The 20682-nt window shown below is 34.6% G+C and overlaps 1 protein-coding gene across 5 annotated transcripts in view; it reads right to left on the bottom strand.

Annotated features, from left to right (window-relative positions):
* LOC109074308 (adhesion G protein-coupled receptor B3-like) overlaps positions 1–20682 on the bottom strand; it is a 156034-nt gene that overhangs the window by 28716 nt on the left and 106636 nt on the right. For all 5 annotated transcript variants that reach the window (XM_042769364.1, XM_042769363.1, XM_042769365.1 and 2 more), the window contains 6 exons: positions 18824–18899; positions 14145–14247; positions 13107–13150; positions 4234–4360; positions 2287–2390; positions 2097–2199 (listed from right to left, as the gene is read on the bottom strand). In XM_042769364.1, coding sequence (XP_042625298.1) covers positions 2097–2199; positions 2287–2390; positions 4234–4360; positions 13107–13150; positions 14145–14247; positions 18824–18899 — 557 coding nt within the window. The remainder of the gene's footprint in view (positions 1–2096; positions 2200–2286; positions 2391–4233; positions 4361–13106; positions 13151–14144; positions 14248–18823; positions 18900–20682) is intronic.

Genomic DNA, 20682 nt, shown 5'->3' with positions numbered 1-20682 from the left:
ACACCCTCAAGGTGCAGTCAGAGGAACGCCAGTCAATCATCTCAACAGGTTTTGGAATGGAGCTTCAGTCAAAGTCATCTTTTCATCAGTTTACCATAACAGGAAATTCATTTGTTTTAACCTTGGGAATTCACTTCCTTCCATCCCAGAACTCTCATTAGAATTAGAATGGGAAAAAGCTTGTGCCTTGTGCTGCCTGTACTGAAATGTCTGATTGTGTGACTGAGTAATGTGTTATTCCCGCAAAGGCGTTGACTCACTCCGAAGCCCTATCTGTGTGGGCAGCAAAGGAGTAACGTTCCACTCTGTGTAAACCCTCCTCTGATGATAAGCAAAAACCACCAGCTGTGCTAGCACAGTGAGACAGTAAGCAGTAAGAAATCAACCTCTTTTATCTTGTTTACTCAAACGAGGGCAAATGAGCGTCGTTTGTAAGCATGAGTGTGAATAATTAATCTTTGTTCTTCCGAAGTTCAACAATTTCCCATATCCAATCATCTCTGATGTTGAATGTGAGAAAATTTGACTCTAGGATCTACTGATCAGGATCTGCATCTTATAATTACATCTTGAATGACTTATATACACCATCTGCTCACTGTGAGCTGGAAAAAAAATCATTTTGAGCGTTTCAATCTAGCTAGGAGCCCATTTAGTCCTTTTTAAAACAAATTGCAGACATGTAAAGAGCTTTAAAATGCTTTCACCATACCTGGATGCTGAACTTTAGATGTTTCATTCACCATGGCACCAAAGGGACTTTTACTTCAAGTTAACTGTGATGCATATCTACTGATCATCATTATATTCAGGATAAAATGTTATTTAAAGTCTTGCAAATAATGTAATATATCATACAGAGAATGCTCACTCCCTGCTTCCCAATCTGAACAACATCTTCGCTCAACCAAAAAACCTATTTGATGATGAAAGACTGTTTATTCTTAAGGGAAGCCGATTACTTGGAAAGAGGTTAGGATAGTTTGGATTTTGACGTCAAAAATCTCAGCATGAACAACAGAACTGCAGCATGTAACAATGCCAATATTTCAAAGAGCATTTCTGGTGTGAGCTTTGTCTCTTGTTTGTAATCTATTTGTGGTTTACATAGACACAATCTTTTGTGTCTCTGACCTGTGTCTGTCCATTTTGCATTTGCACTCTATAATTCAAAATGCAGCCAGCTGGATTCTGGCTAATGTATTTAGTTGCTTTGAACATAGAGGCATCATCATCATTTCTCCTTGGCATTGGACGCAGAGTACTCATTCACTAAAAATAACTTCTATGGCTTGTGGAGTACTAATTTAAGACCCGTATATAATCTAATGGAAAGAATGCACAGAAGAAACACTAGATTGTCTTACATATTTTTTTGTGCTTTTTTAGCTCAAATGACACTTAAAATGCTTTTAAAAATGAGCGACTGGTTCTTTTACGTTCAGTTTAAATGAATCTCTAACAAGCGATTCATAAACCAGTTGCAAAATGAAACTAAACTGTTTCTTTGAATAAATTTAGGGGTGAATGAGAGTGTGTGAGAGTATAAAAATGTAAGCATATAATGATCCAGCACATAAATTGCATCCCATATGAAAAGAATGCAATTTTTTTCATATGAACACAACAATATAAGCATATAACAGAATATGTAGCTCAATACACAAAGAACATTTGGATAGGTAGGTAGGTCACTTCAGAGAAATTTAGGGCAGCCAGCTTGAATTAAAGTGAGTCACAATGCCTTGAAATAGAGGAATTAAAACAATCTGGTGGGGTGGTATGATATACAAACAGCAGACAGAGAGACCTTCACCAGTTTTAAGTAAAAGCAGTTTTTCATTTGCATTATAAACCATGGAACATCAAGATCAGCATAATATTAGTGCAGAGAAGCTGCCTGGCATTCAAGACAAGCTTGCAGAATCAGCCCACACGCCAGCCGAGAAAGAAATATGAGAATCTAGAGTGGACGTTTTGTTCGTGTACAAATCAAAGTTCATTCTCAATTAATGCTTGCTGGCCTATATCACGATGTCAGTCTAATCTGGCAATATTCAAGCACAACACATTAGAGTAAAAATGTAAATATTTACCGCATTGTGTGTCTGCGTCTGTCCAACTAGGATCAGGATGTTGGAGCAGATGATTGAAAGGCAGAAATTGATCAGAATGGTTGATCTCTCTGACCTGATGTACCTGAAAACAAATTGTTTATCAAAGTTACATTCCCACAGAAGTGCAAAGGCATTATTTGTAATATCCCTTGTACATCTATACACTTGCCTCCATAGAACAGCATACACCACGGCCAGTGTGATCAAGGCCAGGCAGGAAAGACCACAGCCCACTATTAGTGTCACAGATGGAACCCCTGAGTACTCCATAGCCTGTGAATTGCACACAAAAGCTTCAGTGAGCAACCCTCGTACCACTAATAAAAGCCCACTTCAGTGCCTGGTAATAAAGCACATTACAGAATGCTTGCTTGTTGCAGCAAAGCCATTTATACTGCTGAAATTTAGAGGATTAAAGCACAAGTTTTATTTTATTTTATTTTTAATTTTTTTTTGTCTGTAATTAATTTCGCCCCTTTCACATGAATAAAATGTACTGTATTTAGCCTCCATTCAAATGCACAGTATTTATTATCAACAGGTAGAAGCCTAATGCCACAAAGCGTAATTAACTAAAAAAATCATCTCTAAAGCAAGTCAGATTATTCAGAGGTCATCTTTGTAAAGCCCCAGGCAGGTATTTCCAGTCATGCAAGAACAGCTTCTTGAACTGGAAAACATTTCCAAAGCTGAATGTTGATGTTAAATTCTAATTAAAAATAAAATAACAAATATGCTGTCATGCATTCATCATGCAAAAGAATGGTATTATTAATGCACATTCAAGAGTGAACAAACTGCCAAAGTTTCTATGAAAAAGGTGATTGAAACTTTTAACTGTAGGGCGGGACTTTCATTTGTCTATCAAAAAAAGTGATAGGCTCTTTAAACTAAGGTGGGACTTTTGTGGACATATTGAGTGTTAAAATTTTTCCTATACATTTTTATATGACTGGACTGTTCCAGCGCTTATAATGTCTCTCGTTCTGTTGTTTACATGACTTGGGGGTCAATGGATGTTGACCATCATTTTGAACACAATTCAGAATCCATATGTCATCAGAATACACTGTATTCTACTTGCTGCTTGTATTAGGTGCATAGGCCTTAACTAAGCCCTCACAACGCACATTTATTTATGCCTTTCCCCCAGAATTCCATCTAACAACCCCTCAATCCTGTTCCCAGGAGTCACAAGTCATTGTGACATATCAGCCATGCATTGTAATGATAGGAGTTATCAAACTTTGCCCCTGCTGCATCACTGAGACAGAGACAACACCATCATTTTCACACGGGAGCCATTTATTCACTGACTGGTCACATGGGCAGAGAAAAAAATGGCTGCCTCTTACTCTGTAGGGTAAAACAGCCATGTTTTGCTGTCTACTGAATTGACTAAAGAGACCACAGCTGATGGCAATTTATTGCAAATGTAAAGCATATTTAAATGTTTCAAGATAAAAGAAAGATCAATATTATAGTTACATTAATCTAAATCAACAAGAGGAGGATTAGAGGAGGAATCCATTATTACATAATATGAAAGCCATAATTTATATGCACAATCCTGGTATATCTGCATAATATCTCATGCTAAGAATTATTTTATTAATGTAAATAGCAAATTGAATTTTGTAAATGAAGAGGCCAAAGCTGATGCTCCTGCATCTCAAATGTGAACATATATAAATGCTTTGAGCAACATTTAGGAAAGGTAAAATGGAGATCATGATGGTCAATATTACTTTTACCCTCAAATTACTTCAATCTGTGAAGGGGGAAGCTTTAATAGAAGGTGAGGCCATAATCAAAATATTAAAATAAATAATATATATATATATATATATATATATATATATATATATATATATATATATATATATATATATATAAATATTAATAAATCTATATTAAATATCAATTACTTAAACAGGAGATTCTGAGCTCTCTCTCACACATAACGTACACATGAACACAAGCTTTGCACAGGTAGATCATAATCAAATATGACATAATTGAAGTAATTTATTAAACGTTCATTTAAATACAACCCACATTTTAATCAATAGAGCATCTCATGAGATCCCCGGCAGAAGACAATTCCAATACTTACTATTTCTCTGGGTTGTTGAGCCAAAATGGCGAAGGTAGATACCCGATCACATAAGCATTTGGTGTGGGATGCATCGGTGAGCACAGTTCTGCATCCTTTAGAGCTCCAGCTGCCCCAAGAATCGTTCCTACACAACACAGACAAGATTAAATCGCTTTAACAAGCTTTTTTTTCTCTCTCTCTCTTTCTGTGAATCCGTCACTCTGAATCTCCAACAATGCGCCCTCATCTCATCCACTTCACTTCTTACTTGAGCGACAGAAAGTAAACGCAACGCATTTCAGTGCAGATCGTGCTGAGTGCGACTGAAGCGCTGAGGCTCTGGTGCTCTGGTGCTGAACGACTCACTGCTCACAGATACACTCACAGCACACAGCAAAATATACCCGAACCTGCGATTCCTTTGACGCTTCTCCTCTTGTTTTGCTTTAGCTTTCTCTTATCGCTCTCTATCGATATATATTTCCTTTCGCTTTTCTTATTAGCGCCTTTTGGACTCTTTCCTGAGGGAAAAATTCAGCCTAGAAACGGCGGACGGCATCAGATTGATACTCTCTTTCCTCCTGCCTCGCGCTGCAACGGAGGGGGGAGATACCTCAGAAATAGTCCCCGTTTCTTGTTCGTTCATCCTGATTTCTGCATTCATTCGCGAATATCTTAAGTGAATCCTATTTTATAGCATTTGATTTCACAACATGCTTTTCCTGAGACATAAACGGCAGGGGAAAGCGGAGAGGAACTGTTAACCACCCCGTGAAAACGGCCTGGATGGTAGCAACCAATTTCTCCTTCTCTTGCTAGCGAAATGATAGAATAGACATCTCACCTATTTACATCTCGGCTGATATTGCAGTGGTTACATCTAAAGATCAGCCTGATATGTCTTAATAAATAAAAAAAATATTTAATACTTATATTTATATAAATATTTAATATTCAATAAAATAAAACTAAAATATTTGAATAAGCTGATAAACATCATCCAGGTTTGCATTTACTCAGCTTGACTGATTAATGTTTGATAACATTGTTTTTCTTGTGTAAAATAGTCAAATCGAGCCTCTGGTATAACAAAATAAGTTAGTCAACAGTTATGAAGGACTGTGATTAACCAGCTGAATACAGCTAGTGTAGTTTAGAAGCAACATTGAATTATAGAGCCTCCAAAAGCTGCATAACAAATACATCACTTTTTTCCAGAGGCTGTATGACATGACATCCTAAGTAACTTTTCCCTGAGGAAGACTATGAGGATCTCCATAATTAAACCACAGAAATTGCTCGGTTGTTTAATTAAACTTTAAATTTCACTCTTTTTTATATGCACAGATAACATGCATAATAACTTTCATTAAAAGAGAGTAATAGACACTATATAATAGCATATATTTCTAATATATTCATATATGAAAACGTATTCACATGAAAATTTCATGGCATTTCTAAGGATCTGTAATGATCCAAGAGCATTTCATGTATAGCAAATGACTCTTGGTTTTGGATCATATTTAGCTCCAGATATGTGTTCAACATAAATCAGGCTGGATTGATTCACTCATGGAAGACAGAGTGTGGCCCTGACCGGTCTAACCGCATCGACAGCAAGCCGATGGTGACTGACTCCAGGCGTTTATTAGGACGTTGTGGAATGGATTGCTCTTGGTTACTGTGTCAGCAAATCAATTTGATTTGATGCACTCAATATGCAGTCAATTCAGCTGATCATTGACTGTATATGAAATTAAAGAAACAACATTACCTTATGATAATTATCAAAACAAAAGGGCTTTGTTAAAGTAACTTGCATATTGTTACTTTGGTAATTCGTTCTTGGGTAATACATTGGTAATGCGCATAGCTTATGTATGGAAGTCTGATATATTTTCTACCAGGGAGAAGGCAATTTATTTTCTGTTTAGTTGCATCTGTTCTCTTGTTACTCACTTGGTTCTTCCGGTCTGGGAGGAATTCGAAAGACACACAGTCTGTGGAGGAGTCTGTGGGTGTATGAATTATGCTAGGCTCAAGATAGCCTCGGTTTCTAGGCAATTGTAAGAGTAGAGACTAATGACTTTTATTAGCTGAGATGTGGCGCTGTCCATGGTACTGAATCCCTACATTTAGGCTAGCAGAATAACACTGTAATCAGATTTGCATACAATTCTGACATTTGAGGATTTGTCTTACACTTACAAATATTCAATATATCATTTAGATTTTATATCAGTTGTACTGTTTGGATGTCAGGTTACTGGCAGTAATGCACTTAATATAGTAAACTGTGTGCTTTGAACTGCTAAAACATTGCAAATTAGTGGTCTATTCATGTCCGCTTTGCAGTTATTTTTGGACTGTTCATTTTATACATAAGCCTTGAGTCTAACAATAATACTTTAAAGGCACCATTACACAAAACAACTCCACATACACCTAATTCAATGCTGTTTGAAAAAAGTAGTAGTACTGTACACCTGACAAAAATACAGCACAAAATGCTCATCAACAACACATCTTTAGTCCTTGATTCCAACATCAAGAAAATTTCATAGATATTAAAATATAAATATTAAATATAGATATAAATATAGATATTAAATATCTATATAAATACATATACAAAAATATATTAAAATATATATTAAAATGCATAAAACTAATTTATCAACAAACAGCCTCATAGCATTTACTGCACATTGAAATCATAACACTACATAGCACTAAACAGGCAGTTAATTTTTAATAATTCCTCCTGATCAGTTTTCTTCAAGATGTGAACAGGTAGAACAAAAAGTATGAACAGGAATTTATTTTTTAATTGTAGATAAATAAAAATGAAGGAAATTATTTCGATTGTTTAGTAAGGTATTGTATATATTCATTAAATGAATGATACATATGTTTTTTAAATGTGTACAGTAATATACCACAATCATTTCCAATATACTTTTAAGTGTTTAGTAAATTTACCATGAACATTTTTAAATAAAATATTAGGATACATGAAAACAGAACCATTTTTTGACCATTTTTCACCTGTCTACATCCATTTTCAAACATCACAAATTTGAAATGAAATGGTCTTGTTATGTAACAAATAACGATTTTTAAATAAATATTCCATGTATTCTCTCAATAAATGTAAGGTCATAAATGGTCATACTAATTATAAAATAACTGGGAAAATACTGATTAAAATAGTTTAAGATTGAGTACAGCATAGAGCATTCTGCTACCTATGGAATGAATGAATGAATGAAAGAATGAATGATGAATGAATGAAGCGGATTTGAATATGAAAAAAGGCACATAAGGCTTCTCTTAGAAAAATAGCTAATGGCAAACCATTACAAGACTTTTGCTATTCTAATCATCACCTCTATCCCTTCTGAGGAAAATGTGATGTCTGAGGAAAAAATGGAGATTTATGCCAAAGTGTGGCCCTTCTGTGCTTTTTCATACATGCGAAAATTGATAGAGTTGTAAGTATTCAAGCAAGAATCTGCATGACCGATGCAGAGTTAAGCAACATTTGGCCTCAGAGAGAAAGATTCTGCTTTTAAAATCAAGGTACTGTAACTTATCATTTTCACAATGCTGGGACATATACCACACCTTCCTGATAGTTTCGAAGAAACCGCTCATCAGTTGTGCTGGGATGGGAAAGAAATACACTGAATCTGATTATATACAAATGCTATCCTGAAGCCATGTTTAAGATAATGTAAGCCATTTAAGTGAACAAAGCTTACAAGCAAACAGGATTGTAATGGTGACTTCAGGTAGTCACAACAGATTTTCTTCCATTTTTTCCTGTTACTCATTACCATAATTGTTTTGTGTAAAACAGTATTTCTGTGCACCTACTACTTTCTTGCAAAAACATGCTTCGTAGTTTTTCCAAATACAGTGTTAATGGTATTCAACAATGTGCATTCAAGTCAACATGAATGAGAAATGCAGTCTAGACACAGTTTAACCTCAATTTGTCCTCAAACCTTATGTTTTTCCAAACATTCCAGACTTTCTTGCTTTAGTGGAACACAAAAATAAATACAATAGACTATGCCAGCCCTGTTTTTCATGCAATTACAATGAGAGGAACTAAAGCTTTCAAGATTTGAAAAGAGGCAGAAGTTGTTCTTAAAAATTGTGCTATATTAGTCCTTTAAATGTTCCACTCTGCCTGAACCTGGGATATCAGAGGTTAAAAATATGAGATTTCTCATTCACACTGAGTTCGTATAGACTAGCGTATACATAATGACTTCCAAGAAGAGGCACACAGAGTTATGATATGAATGTCATCGAAATCAGCAGCTGTTTCCCCATGTTGTTTGGGAAAAATCTCTTGGGGCTAATTAAAATTGCACCTCAAAATATGCACAATCATGCCAGAGTGTTTTTGAAGCATTTGTGTTCTGTAATTGTTTGCTTGCACAGGCCAATTTTGATTTTGTGCAAAGAGTAAACACGTTAACGAACAAATTTATTAATGAACATGCGTTCACATAAATAATCATGCAAACAGATTAGAGACTAAACTCAACAGCAAATTTATTCAAATGTATCATGAATAGGCATGAAATCCACATTATTTGAGCCCAATAAGAGCAGCTCTCTTTTAACAGCAAATATAAATCCTGTTTATATTCCTGAGCGTTTCGGGGCAAAGACCCCTCCCTCTTTATAAGTCGCATATAATAATACCACAGAGCTGAAATCCATTCCAGTGGCTCAAATTACACTAAAGAGGGCAGACTTGTGTGGCGCTTCATTCAATGAAAATTTAATTTGGTAAATACGATTTCTCTGTGTTCTTATCGGTCACCGCACAGAGGTCTGGCTCATACTGCCTCAGAAGCACCATGTAATTTTCATATTTGAAGATGATTAAGATTAAATAGAAGCCATTTTCAATTTACAGCATGGGACAGACAGGACTAAATAAGTAAACCATTAAATGAATGGAATTATACAGATCATATAATTATTGAAAAAGATCCTTAAAAAAAACCTTGAGTCTTGTATAGAACGGCTCATGACATGGTACACAGAGCACTAATTACTTATCTAAATAAAACTTGTTAGTGCTCCAGACATCTCTGTGTGGCTAAACCTGACTCCATTTCTAGAAAACATCCCTTCAACAGAACCTGTCTCTGCACAGCCAGCCAAAAGAAATATGTGCTTTATTAATTGCACGCTAGGGAACAAAGGGGAAAAGCCTGCCAAATCCAAATGGACTCAGATGAAAAGCAAAGACAAGACGAAATGTCTCTAAAGAGGGTCTACGAGCTATAGTCACAAGCAAAAGTGACAACAGAGGATATTAGATCCATCACAAAATCCATCACACAACATTTGTTCTAAAGAGAAGTAGCATGATACTGCCAGAGAATCTGCTCTGGTCATAGTAATTTAATGCTTAAAGACTGTAGGTTTAATGCTAGTAAGAACTGATCCATGAACCATCACATCTATGCCTTTAGGGAATCTTCCAAGTAGAAAATGTACTGTACGTCACTTTAAATAAGAAAACCATTTTGGAATGACAAAATTAAATATTGGGCCACCACTGTTTCTGCTTCCTATGTCATGTATCAAACTTGTTTCTTTGGTTCAACATGTACCACCCAAGAGGATTTTTAAAATATTTTTGATAGAAGTATCTTATGCTCACCAAAGCTGCAATAATTTGATCAAAAATAGAATAAAAACTGAAATACTGTTGCAATTTTTTTTTCTTCAATTTTAATATATTTTAAAATTTAATTTATCCCTGTGATGGCAAAGCTGGATTTTCAGCAGTCATTACTCCAGTATTCAGTGTCACATGATTGTTCAGAACTCATTCTAATATTCTGATTTGCTGCTTAAGAAACAATTATTATTATTATATACTGTTGAAAACAGTGCTTAATATTTTTGTGGAAACTGATAATTTTTTTTTTCAAGATAATTTGATAAATACAAAAACAACAAAATTGATTTGAAATATAAATCATTTACAACATTTACTCTACCTTTTGATCAACTTGATGTATCCTTGCTAAATGAAAGCATTAATTTGTTAAAAAAAAACAAACAAACAAAAAACTTTTGTTTGTTAGTACAGTACTTCAAAAAAAAAAAAAAAAAAAAAAAAAAAAAACACTTCAACAGTGGGAAGTGAGACATTTTATAGCTTATAGCATCATAATGTTACCCCACATATAATTTTCTACTGCTATAAAAATGATTGCGGCTGGGCCGGCTGTAATGCCTCGTGGTGGTTGGGGATTTGTCCGTTTCATCTTTTACTCATTCTTTAGTGACACTGGAGTAATTATTCTCAAACAGCCTTTTAAAGGCCACTGGTTGAAGTGACAATCTCACACTGCAGTTCCGTTTCTTGTAGAAGCTAAAGGTTGTGTTGAGGTGGGTTGAGGTAAGCAGGATCTTGTTTTATTCTCAGAATAACTTCTGGATACTGATGCTTTCCAAGTAGTTTAGAGTATTTCTCAGTAATACAAGGTCACTTTTCTCAAAATCAACATGAAATGCTGTTTGCATTGAATTCACTTTGCACAATGGATGTTTGGATGAAATGGAATCAATAAATAAATTAATTAATTAAATAAATCCAAATTTTGAACACAATTAACGCACACAGATCTAAGTACATCAATTTTACATTTCATAAGGTGTGTTCGACTTGAAGAGGCGCTGTGCTGACCAATCAGTGTATGACATCAAAGTACCACGAGAGTGATTCGAAAGCATTTGAAGCCCAAAGCCATCGGAAGGCAAGCCTTCAACCTTTAGTAAAAAAAAGCGTAATGGCTAATGCTAATGCTGCTGCTTTGGTGGTACACAGGGACGGAGACCAGAGGCCATTTTGTATAAATGGTTGTCAATGGAGGAGAGGCTTCACTACGCTGAATAAACAGCTTTGGTGAGGAAACAGCTCATAATTTAATAAGTCAACAGCCATTTGGCTAATCTTCAACATGTTTTACAATAAAAATAATTTTGGACTGAACTTTTTAGATTTTACACTGAAAAATAATGTCGTTTTATAAGAGCAGTCACTGACTTTTTGCGACAGGTGGGATTCAGTTTACGGCACTTCTCATTCATTCCTATGGTATCCTTAAACGGCAAGAAAACAGGAGAGTGTCGCACAACTCTGCAAAAATTAAATGACATCAAGGCAGTAATGTGATCGGTTACAAAGACTATAGAATACCCAAGACATGTCACTTGTATAGTTTTGAATGGAATCGAAGGAAGCCTCGCCTTCTGAGTAAAAGAGACGATTGCTAATCAGTAAAGACATCACGTCACTGCAGCTGCTGTTAGATGTCCCGGTTTCTATAGAAACAGTCAGCTTTCTGAGATGCACGCTTGCGCACTGACTGGTCTAGCCTGAATAATAAGCTTTTTTAACGCTATTTGAGCAAAATAAATTTATAAGACATTTATAAGACAGTTGTTGCCAGATTTGTGATTTCAAATATGAAATTTAATCTTAAGCTTGGCGAACAGTTTTGGAGAATTTGATGTTTCCCCATTCAAAGAGATAGGAGCTGCTGTTGCATGACCGAGAGGCATTTCAAAGATGGCTGCCAAGTGAAATGATTTGCCTTAAGGGGACTTTGTTGGTTATCAAGGCACACGTGATTCAAGTTGGCCATTATGCTTTCTCCAATGGTAAGTAATACAGACCCTCTCATCTCCCAATAGTAAGAAAATCTCTGATGGAGCCGTCTGCAGAGCTCTCGCGGTAATTTGATTTTACACACCGATCTGTTTGCGCAGATTCAGATGTTCAAGCCAAACACACCTATACAGTAGATTGGTGACAAACATGATGCAGGAGAACAGCTCACTGTGTGATGTGGCCTATAGAATGCAGTTATATTCCCCTAAAATTCAAGAGATTGGGGCAAAAATGCCCCTGAATGAGTTTTTGTCACATATATCATATGATATAGTTGAGCAATGTCGCACAAGCAACGAGGGCCGTCGAGTGCTGTTTGCTTCCTGAAAAGCACGAGTGCAAATGTGATTCTGATTTTATATGACAATTCAATAAATAAGAACTAAATATTGTGTTATATTGTAGACACAATATTGCCCGTTTTTGCTCAATTTTGCCAACTCCAATATGGCCTATAATGCCACAGTAGAACTGTTGTGTGTCTCCAAGCAACACAAAATTTATGAACAAATCAGCCTTTTGGGTGAACCAATTATTTAATGGCTCATTTAAAGAGGGCATTTACTTCATTTTTGAATGAATCAGCCATTTGAACAAATCAAATAAATGACTCAATTACTTTATTAAGACATTTATCGCCACCTACTGGCAGTTATAGTTTCTTATAGTTCTTATAGTTCCTATATCATTTTATTTAAAAAATGTCCTACTTATTAATAAAAAATCTGAAAAAACAAACAAACAAAAAAACATAATAATAAAAAACTATTAAAGGGATAATTAACCCCCCAAAAATTGAAAAAATAAAATTATATATATATATATATATATATATATATATATATATAATATATATATATATATATATATATATAATATAAAGCTACTTTTTGTAATGTCTATTTCATGTTTTATCATGTAACAAAATAATGGCTTTAAATTATCTTAATATGCAGTTAATCAATTCAATTCTATTACTGCTAATGTCAACCACTGTTTCACCTCAATGGCAGTGGAAACATGTTTCCATGGATACAGTGCCTTGATATTTCAACAAGCACCACTATTTATTATTGGCCATGAAGTTATTGTATTAAAGGCTCATTTTCACAAATCAAAACACAATCTAAGACACATACCATTTACACGCATAAAAATGAGTTTCACTTACATAATAGAGCTGTCCCACAGTGCACAGAATGGATTCATTGTTCCCTGCAAGAAAACAAACACATACTGTGATTGGACATGCAAAACAATGATTAGACATATCACAGTACATTCCAGTAAAAAGACACTACGATAGCCGATATCGCAAAGCATAATTCACGTTATTTATAAGACAAACAAGAAAGGGGAAAAAGCCTTGTGGAGAAAAGAGCTGTAATCATCTGGGCCATATCTTGATGACACAATGAGGAGAGAAATAATTGGTGATGGCAAATTAATTATTGGACTAATTACTGCTATTTGTCTGTTGATTAATGAGCCTGAAACAAATGACAGAGGCATTGTAGAGCTTCCTTTTGATTGGCTGTAGTGATTAAAAGAGGAACAGAACACATTTCATTCCGATTTCAGCTCAAATCCACTCAGATTCTTCTTCTAGCTTCTCTTCAAAAGGCCATATGTTTCATTACAGCAATTACACAATTACAAGGGAGGATTTGTATCAATTTGATTAATGTTGCAGACAGTATACATAAACATATTATTTTGGAAATCAACATTATTTATATGCTGTTATAGTGTTTACAATTGCTGCTTTCTATTGATTGATTGGTTATGATACATATGATGCAAATAATAGATTATTGTAACACAAATATGTGTTAAAGAGAACAAACCTCAGATAAATGTTTACTTCTATAAGGGAAATTAAAAAATTTCAAATAGATTTGGGAACTCTTAAACAGAATTTTTTTTTTTTTTTGCACTTAAAAATAAATAAATATGTATTAAAAAAAAATAAAAAATCCACATGAGATGCAGGAGGGGATTGTTATTTCTCATCGTCATTCTCTACCTGACATATTTAAAGGATTTCTGTGATATAAAGGCTGTAGATTCCTTCCCTTGTGTAAAATAAATGGCATATTCACATGTCCAAAACTAGGAAGTTTTAAAATATATGTGACCTCCATGTCAGCATTAATTAGCCTCTCTGGATTGTTTTTGTGAAGCGTGTTGAAATCTGACTGCTGCTTACATTAGCTAGATGAGCTAACTCAATCTCCAGCTGGGCTTCTGTAACCCTGGGTTCTGGTCGGACAGTCACACCAATCACTTTTGAGTTCACAGCAGTGTTATTCCTGTGGGTTAGATCAAATCACACACAACAGTCAGTTCACGCTTGAACAAAGAATTGCTCATTTCATTCATTTCATACTTCCATTATCATCAGCATTGATTTTTATTTAAACTCCCCATTCTGCACATTTTAATGGAAATGGCTCATTTAGCACAGAACTTTGTCTTTCCAGGTTGGACTTAATGGGAGGTCGTGATTTTTGGTATTTCACTTCAAATGAGATACTTTCTGCTAGCAGTGACCAGAAATGATATGCTTGACTCTTTGGACTTTAGAGGGTGAAATAAAAAATAAATAATAAATAAACAATAAATATTATTCAAGATCCAACTGTAAAGAGCTACAGTATATTCAACACAACAAACTGAAATAGTTTCTGATTAACTCCAAATGAGCCCCTCTGGGTGAAATGATCACATAGAGCTAAAAAGCAGTCAATTTGTCATCACTACACTTAAAAAAAAGTTACTTCAAGCACTTCAATACTTTTTGACGTCATGACCAAAACAATATTTGTTGGCTATGAATAAATGTTAAACATATTCAAGTGATCTTATCTAATGCAACAAGGGTGCAAAATCATTTTGATATTAAGATTCAAGTACACTCAAAACGTCTCTCTCCTTACTTCCTCCTCTAACTAAACCAATTTTCCTTGTATAACATTTGTCAACTTGAACGGTTTAGGGCATGATTTCATGGTCCATTTAAAAAGAAGCAAAGACAGAAAATGGATGGCCAACAAAAAGCTTCTCAAGAGTTCACAGCGAGAAATGAATTTCTAAAAGTAACGACAAAGATGCCACATCTGAAGCAGATCTTTAATTTATTTTATTTTTTTATAACTCCTGACATTATTTTACAGTCTGTCAATCTTAATTTTTGATTATGGTTTTCAGAACACATATGTACTGAGTGGACTTAGTCATGGAAAATAAATTTGTCTTTGTCTATAAGCAGATTGTCCTAAAGGCAAAAATTAATCCTTTCGAAATTAATGTATAGATAGGATCAAAGACATTATCTTTGCATGGTTAACCAGACTCTTAGTTTGATTTAATCAAGCAGAAGTGGTGTTGTATGGTGTCATGGATGTCCACAAAGCCTGAAAGGCATGAAACAACACAAGACTCTTAAAGGGGGAGTTCATCCAAAATTAAAATTCTGTTCTTATTTACTCCATCATGTCATCATAGAACACCAGGGACGTTTCTAGCCTTTCATAAGTACTGGGGCACATGCTCAGCATTAAAAAAAGTTAGCCCATGTTTTGATACTCTCCTTTTTGGATTTAAATACAGTCTTTTACAAGCTGTTCACTAGCTGCATGTGCAAAAAAGAGCTGCTTTGTCATTGTCATTCATACAATTGATTGTAAGTAAATATTCTCCTCATCCAGAGCTCTTTTTGTTTTCTGTCTTATAATAATATCTTGTTATTATTGCAGCGTGAGAAACCATTGCAAACAATTCAGTGCGTGAGTAAACTGTCCGAATGAGTCAAACTGAATCATGAACAATTCTGTTTACAAAGCTGTTTGAGTTATTAGATCAATAGAGTGATTCAAATCTGCTACTTCTGATTCAAAAAAAAAAAAAAAAAATTCATACATAATTGCTGAAATATCATCAGAGAAAATGATTCTCAAATTGGTATACATCAATCTCACTGACACATAAGAATTTATCAGTAATATTTTACTGGGATACAGTGGCATTTTACTGGGGCTTGTCTAGCAACGACCCTCTGGAAAACAAAAGATGATTTTGGTAACACTTTATTTTAAGGACCAGCATATTGTTTGTTTATTAGTACTTATTAGGCACATATTAATACCTTATTCTGAATGACCATATTCTAGGTCCCTTAACTCGACCCAATACCTAAACTTAACAACTAACTTATTAACTATTTGCAAGCAGAAAATTATGAGTTTATTGAGGGAAAACTTTTCCCTAATCTAAAGTGTTATCAAAACAAAATGTTCAACTGGAGCTATAGAACTACCTGAAATTTAAATTAATTTAAAATTTACACTTTTCATTAGCCACCCATACATAGTCACCCAAAAGCCATAGCCACCACTTACTTTCATTATATGAAAGAAAAATGAATGAATGAATAAATAAATACATTTCCATGTTAGGATAAAAATGTTACTACAACTCAACCCCCCCCCCCCCCCCCCCCCCCCCCAAAAAAAAATATTCACACTGAAAACACGGATCCATACTTTATAACTGTTCATGCATGATTCTTGTAGTATGATCAACAGAGTATTTTGTCTTTTGATTAAATGTTCAACAACAAGATCTGTCTTTACAAATCCCTCTGCTATGTTGCATTGTTTTTGTTTGCTTGTTTCTTTGTAACACTTCTCTTCTGTTATCTTCCACTGTTTGTACTGATTTCCATCTCCCTACTGACTTCAGTGAATCCAACAGAGCTCAAGAACAGAGGACCGCCCTTTTTCTCTGTTCTTCCATGTACTCTCTCCCTGTCAGTAGGGATTCCATGGAGGAATCATACTCAGGTTTGCTGAGATTTGACTGACAGCTCAGAGCCACACCAGGAAAGGTCTGTTCGGTCCTGTGTGTCTCCGGAGGTTTGAGTGAAATTTCTAAAATGGAACAGGAGGTTTTGATCCCAAGCTTCAAGACAGACTCTGAGGCCCCGTTTACACTAGTGCGTTTTCGTTTTAAAACACATCACTTTTGCTATGGTTACGCCTATCGTTTACACTACTCCGGCGTTTTCGACCCTCGAAAACTGAGACTTTTGAAAACGCTGCAAGACCCTGTTTTAGTTTGAAAACTCCGGGATTGCGTTTCAGTGTAAACGGACCAAAACGGAGACTTTTGAAAACGATGGCGTGGCTGCCCACATTAGCTCTGCGTATCCTTGACAACCGTGGCAACAATAACATCATGCGCATTGTTACAACCATTGATGTATAGATTCCCCAATTGATCGCTCCAAGCACGTAGACACGTCCGCGATCTAAATAATAGGGAATCTACCTAGTCATATCTATGGCTGCACCTGCATGAATGGTCACGTGAGATGCGTTTTAGGTTGTGTAGTGTAAACGGAGATCATTTCTAAAACACAACAGAAACGCCAGTGTAGACGAGGATCGTTTTCATTCTAAAACGCAGTTTTAAAACGAAAACGCACTAGTGTAAAGGTGGCCTAAGAATAACCAAGAATTTTCATTCTGACTGTAGTTTGTTGTATCAGCTTCTGTTTTTAAGACTAGAGGAAAATCACAAGGAATTTGAGGAAAAATAGCTCCCTTTAAAAACTAATCGTTGTGTTTTTGTGCATGTACAGTATTCAACACTAGGCTTTAATACATTACCCACATAATTTAGTTTCGTACAAAGACAAATTCCTTATTAATACCATAATAAACAATGACATGTGAACCAAAAGCCTGGAATAATGCTGCAATAATGATTGTTCCAACATGTTGGAATTGCTGTAATTAAGATATTCTACTTTGAGCAGTTCTTACTTTCCTCAGACACAGAAATTATTAATTTCTATGGCAACATGCATGACACCAATTCTAGCCATCCAGCTAAATCCATCCCTATATTAGTTAAAATCAAAGAAAGAGCACCATGTGACTGCTTACAATATACACTGAAAATCCTTTAACTGTTGAGGCCACTTTTCTTTTTTTTTTCTTTTTTTTAATGACATCATACAGTACAGTGAAGTAATTGAGAAGTCTTAGCTTTCTAAGATAAAACTTAAAATGATGCTTTGAAAGTAATCTGAGTTACAGTAATTCCAACATGACATAAATGCCACATAATTCCTCATAATTAGAGGTAACTGATTATACAGTTTATAACTGCACACACATATATATATACATGAATACATAAAACCAGAAAAATATCAAATGACCCCTAATCAGGTTGGAAGTTTCAATTAATGATTTTTTTTTTTAATTTTTTTTTTTTTTTTTTACATGTTAATCCACATCAGTCTTGAATATTTGGTTGCAACCAATTGATAAAAAATCTTATAAATTTATTAGGTTTTAGAAATTTGTTTGATAACTTTGATAACTTCACTAAATCAACAATAAACAACCAAATTCAAACAATCACTTTTTACTGCACGGGCAATTTAAAAATATATAAAAAAGTTATTTTAAATATATTTTGATAATCATATAATTTCAAACATGCACCCATACAAATAAAACAAAAAAAAGTTGTTGTTTTTTTGTCACTTTAGGAAAAAAATATATATAATAAAAAAATCAGACTCACAAAGTAAGAAATATATTCTGCTATGGGTTTTATAAATTTATAAAACTTGCACACATTATTTGATTTTCTTTCTATAAAAGGGAACTTTGATAAAATGAATAAGTTATTTTAATCAAGTCATTTTTTTTTATTTTACAGGTTTAATAAATCAAAATCTTTCCAAGTAGCAGCCTTCTTAAGTAGTCCCTAGGGTACACGTATCCTTAGTTGGGAATCTCTCGCCTATAATTTCCTCATGATATCTTTGTAATATTTCATCTAAATGACCAGAGATGAACAGAGTCTTACCGAGGAGCAGGCAGCATGAGGCCAAGAGTCTTGTAGAGAACCGTTCCAAGAATGAATACAGAAGATCCATCCATATCTGCCAGAAAACAGTCTTGGTTAGATGATACAATCATCAAATTACCTAATCATATCAAATAGCATCTCCATACAAAGGTATTTTCTCAGCTCCCTTTTCAACTTTTCAATCAGCAACGTGGATGGTTATTAGATCATTTGGAGTGCAGATTTCTTTTTATAGGTACACAGTAGAAATCCTCTCTTCATACAGTACCTTCCCACTTCCATGTGGGGATCTTTTAATCCAAAGAAATTGAACAAGATTTCTATTTTCAAAGCTACAGGAATTAATTAACCTCTAAACCTGCAAAATACTCATTAAATATCAGGTCTCTTGCCAAACAATATTCCTGACAGCTAATCCATCATAAATTTCCTGCCAATAATGAATAAAGTGGTAGATCAGGCTATACTAGCAAGGTTATTGATAACTAGAAGGCAAAGGTTTTCTCTGCTGACAGGAAGGCTAATCCTGGTTCAAACTGCTCTGTACAGCCCTCTAGTCAAGCTCAAGGCAGGCTGGAGTGAGTTATGTATTAAATCAATCCTTCATTACTTCCCTCTGATACACTTCAGATAAGACTGATCACACTAATTAAGTAAATAGTCTGGTGCGCTGGTGCTTAGCTCTCTTTACTATCATTGTTTGAGAGGATACAGTGAGTGCTGTGTCATCTGAATTGATGTGGTCGACCAAGTGCAGTCTCCTCTAAAACAGGCAAATGGCGAGCGGTTGACATATAATCTTGTAATCTCAAAGCTATCCCATTAAACGGTCACACCGTGTCACCACTTTGATATTTGAACACAAACATATGGTAGTGATTACAAAACTTTTAATATCCTACAGATGATCCGAAATAACCAAAAATTCCATCATTCTATATTGCCTTCTGTAAACTTTAAATGTAAAAAGTCAAAGCAACAAAGGGTTTTCATGGCCTGAGAAATTAATAAATAAGTAGGGAAAGTACAGTAAGTCATTATTACAAAATAAGTCCCAATAGGGTGATCAAAACCTCAAATGTAAAATTTTGCATTGCCCTGCTGTACTGTATATCACTTGCTTTTTACATTAAGTGCTATTTAATGTAGATTTGAGTTTTTAAAAAAAAAAAATATTTGTGAGACAAAAAAATAATAAATAGTACAAACTAATAATACTGCCAAAACAATATGCACAAAATATGCTACAGCTGACCAATATATATATAAAAAACTGTAATAAAAAAGTATTGTTCTACTTTACTGTCTGTCCCATACGTAGACTTTTTCAATAGCACAAACAATTAAAAATATTCCTATAGCTTATGGTGCTAGAAATGCCAAGATCATGGGTTTGATTCCAAGGAAATGCATGAACTGATAAAGTGTAAACCATGAATGCAATGTAAGCTGCTTTGGATAGAAGTGTCTGCCAAATGTAAAAAAATAAAAATAAAAATAAGTGTTAAAATCTAGTGTGAAATTCTACCTTCTAGCACTTTTTTTTTTCAAATGAACAAAAAGGAAAAGACAAAGAAAAAAACAATCCTTTTTCAAAGTGCAATATTTCATCAGATTTTTGTCTTTGAAAAAGCTTAGTTTTCAAGATTTCACTCTAATTGAAAAATCACCCATATATAGTAAAAAAAATGTACAAATGTAACATCAATTTATGCACTAATCTGCTAAAAAGACAGGTCTACCAACTACTATTTTATCCTGCATTCCTTGAACAAATGGGGTCTAATACTTCAATACTAGTTAGAACAAAACAAAATGTTAACATGGTGTGACAAACTACTTGCGGAATTCCTTGA

The sequence above is a fragment of the Cyprinus carpio genome, chromosome A13 (assembly GCF_018340385.1).
Source record: "Cyprinus carpio isolate SPL01 chromosome A13, ASM1834038v1, whole genome shotgun sequence".
NCBI lineage: Eukaryota > Metazoa > Chordata > Actinopteri > Cypriniformes > Cyprinidae > Cyprinus > Cyprinus carpio.
The sequence above is the reverse complement of the archived record's forward strand: the minus strand, read 5'-3'. Positions and strand labels throughout refer to the sequence as shown.